General features: G+C 34.6%; 1 protein-coding gene across 4 annotated transcripts in view; it reads right to left on the bottom strand.

The window, feature by feature from the left end:
- The window catches only part of DMXL2 (Dmx like 2), a 180,225-nt gene that overhangs the window by 45,416 nt on the left and 131,479 nt on the right, over nt 1-3,330 (bottom strand). For all 4 annotated transcript variants that reach the window (XM_017504635.2, XM_017504636.2, XM_017504637.2 and 1 more), the window contains exons 21-22: nt 778-875; nt 174-339 (exon numbers count right to left, since the gene is read on the bottom strand). In XM_017504635.2, the coding sequence (XP_017360124.1) occupies nt 174-339; nt 778-875 (264 nt within the window). The remainder of the gene's footprint in view (nt 1-173; nt 340-777; nt 876-3,330) is intronic.

Genomic DNA, 3,330 nt, shown 5'->3' with positions numbered 1-3,330 from the left:
TTTTTTAAAGATGGGGTTTCACTATGTTGGTCAGTCTGGTCTTGAACTCCTGACCTCAGGTGATCCGCCCACCTTGGCCTCCAAAGTGTTTGGATTACAGGTGTGAGCCACCACGCCCCGGCCAGGTTTTCAATCTTTTACAAGTATTATATAATGTGTTTTCTTATTTATACCTCTATGGCATCTTTCAATGAACCAGCTAGCAAGAAGAAAGCAGCAGATTGTTCAAAGCGTTGTTTTCCAAGTAAGGAAAAAGCATTTTTCAATGCAGCTTTTCGCCACCTATCTTCGTTAAAGTTGTGGCTGAAAAATGTTGTCATTTTCTCATCATGCTGTGACCTGGTAACAGAGCATAAACATAAAGTGGTTAAACCAAATTTAAAAGGTTCTACAGAATGTATAAAAATATAAAATAAAAACCTCAAACATAAATCTGAAAGAAGAACAATAACTTTAAGGACTGGCACTTGTTATCAAACATCTCTTCACTTCTTCTAATAAGGAAAGTCAATCATGCCTTATGTATACATAAATAGGAAATGAGAGCATTGTGTTTTACTTTCCAAAATGCTTTTATCAACTTTTAAAACAACCCATCTTTTAGATTAAGCTGAAAAGATATTTTACTCATTTTATTCAGCTAAAGGAACAAAGCTACAAAGAAATAAGCTGACTTGATGAAGCTGATACACCTAATTATTTTCAAAACCATTAGGTTTCTTATTCACAGCACAATCTTCATTCTGTTAAATCACGTTATGTGTCAAGGCAACTTACCTAAACAGACCCCACACTACTGCTTTCTTCTTCATTGAAAGGTAGAATAGTGCAGCATCTAAGGCATCATTGTTCCTTTGAAAAGAAGCTTTGGCAACCTAAATGATAAATAAAATATTAAATTAACAATTTGACAAAAGAATTACAATCAGTTAATCAACAATAATGCTCCCTGCTACTTCCATGGCTCATAGAAACTGTGGAGATAGAAAAAGTTGGTTCTATCTCACAGTCTCCAGTAGGTTATAATATTAATACATGCTCCAAGAGATGACCATTCACAAGCCAGTAATTATGGTAAAAATCATAATTACAGCCAGTACTTGTTGACTGTTTACCATGTACTGGACACGAGTCTAAGCACATTCTGTTTATCTTATTGAATCACTATAAGCCATGAGGTACCATCATTATTCCCATTTTACAGATGAAGTGACTGAGACAGAAAGGTTAACTGAATTGCCTACAGTCACACAGTAAGGGATAGAAACTGGAATAGAACCCACGTAGAACTGAAACTAACACAGGAAACAATAAGGAAGGCAGAATATTCAACAGATGTGACTTTTTACTTAAAAATTCAACATGTTATATTGTATGTAATCATATTGTCTTGAACGTATAGGCAATATTATTTTTCCAAGATGCTAAGATATAGTCTCTGCAAATCATTAAGCTGAAAAGCATAATGACAAAAAAAAAAAAACAAAACAGTGATGTGTTATTAATTAGCTCACATTGACTGATGGCAAGGAAGGAAGCTATAATACTAAGGTATAGGAGAAAGGGAAAAGACACCTAAAATTACATCACAAAAATGCTTTACTCTCAATACTCTTTTATTTCCCTTCCCCCTTTTAATTGTATTCTCTGACCCTCATCATTTAACTTAGTGCTTCAATATGTTCAATCATTTTTAGAGGAATTGTATTTGTATTCAGCTAAGGATTTATAATATATATTTTTTCAAGGCAGAAAATGTACATATCCCTTTAATTTTAAGAACTAAATTACCTGTGGAAATAAATCATGTGTATATTATCACAAATAATTATAATGACAAGACACATGTTGACAAGAGTAAAATCTTTGTAGGATACATCTGAAACATTTCAGATCAAAGATGTCCTATTTTTTCCAGTGCTTTGGAATATAAAACATTTCATGTAGATACTGTATCATTTATATGGTTAAACAATTAACTTTTCCTGTACATCAGAAATTACATTTTTTAGTTGGTGCAGGAATGAATTCCTTCTTATATTTGTGCTTATTTTGAGAACAGAAATACTGATGTCTTGTTGGCTACCTTTCACATAGCAGAAAAATAATACTTTTATACTCAAATTTAAAACTGTGATCTAAGAACCATGCATACCAGAATCATGTGATGCTGATTAAGACGAAGAAACCTCAGCCCCACTACTAACCTACCAAATTAAAATCTCTGGTTATGGGATGGTGATTATGTATTTTACTTAAGTTTACCAGGTGAGTCTTCTTTGGGGAACTGCTACTGAGGAATAAATCAGGAAAGTGTATTTGCATCATTGGGAGAAATAAATTCATACTTCACAAATATAGCACTACTGACTGTACTCCAGGGAATTCCAACGGACTAAAAGGAAAATATGAATGAGAATTCCACTTTTCCAATCCTGCTAAAGTCGAAAGGGCACAGACTAAATCTAACATTTATAAATGATTGGAGTTTGGGCTAGTTACCCAACCTCTCCAAATCCTAGTTCTATCACATGTGAAATGGACATGATGACATCGGGTTGATTAGAGCATCATATGGAATGATTTATGAAAAGCAACTGGCACCAAATCTGGTAGAGACTTGAACTGAATTGAATTATTTTTTCCTAAAAGGAATCTACCAGAAAACTGACTCCAAAAATCTGCCTTAAAAACTCTTATGCCATTTCACTTGCTGCCACAGATACGTTCTTCAAGTACATACAAATCCAAACCGTTTTTATGCAATGATATTTCAAGTGTGCAAAGAAAGTTTGCTACTTACTAAACTAGTGATGCAGGGAGTTCTTTGTATAAAAAGTTTTTTAATGTAATGCAAGTAACAAACAAGAACTCAAGTTTACTTTCTAAATTTAGATTTCTGTATTTTCTTAAACTAAGACATACCTCAACTAATAACAGAAAATATTACTATTCCACAGATATATTATAAATTCACTCTATATAGAAGACACAATATCATACTAAATGGACATTTTATAAAGGTCAATTTTTTGTAATCTCCAAAAAACTATTTAAAAAATTCTCACCAGGTGCGGTGGCTCACGTCTGTAATCCCAGCACTTTGGGAGGTCAAGGAGGGCGGATCGCCTGAGGTCAGGGGTTTGAGACCAGCCTGGCCAACATGGTGAATCCCTGTCTCTATAAAAAATACAAAAATTAGCTAGGTGTGGTAGCGTACACCTGTAGTCCCAGCTACTCAGGAAGCTGAGACAGGAGAAGCACTTGAACCCAGAAGGCGAAGGTGGCAGTGAGCTGGGATCACACCATTGCATTCAAGCCTGGGCGACG

This window comes from Cebus imitator, unplaced genomic scaffold (genome assembly GCF_001604975.1).
Source record: "Cebus imitator isolate Cc_AM_T3 unplaced genomic scaffold, Cebus_imitator-1.0 Scaffold325, whole genome shotgun sequence".
Taxonomy (NCBI): Eukaryota; Metazoa; Chordata; class Mammalia; order Primates; family Cebidae; genus Cebus; species Cebus imitator.
The sequence above is the reverse complement of the archived record's forward strand: the minus strand, read 5'-3'. Positions and strand labels throughout refer to the sequence as shown.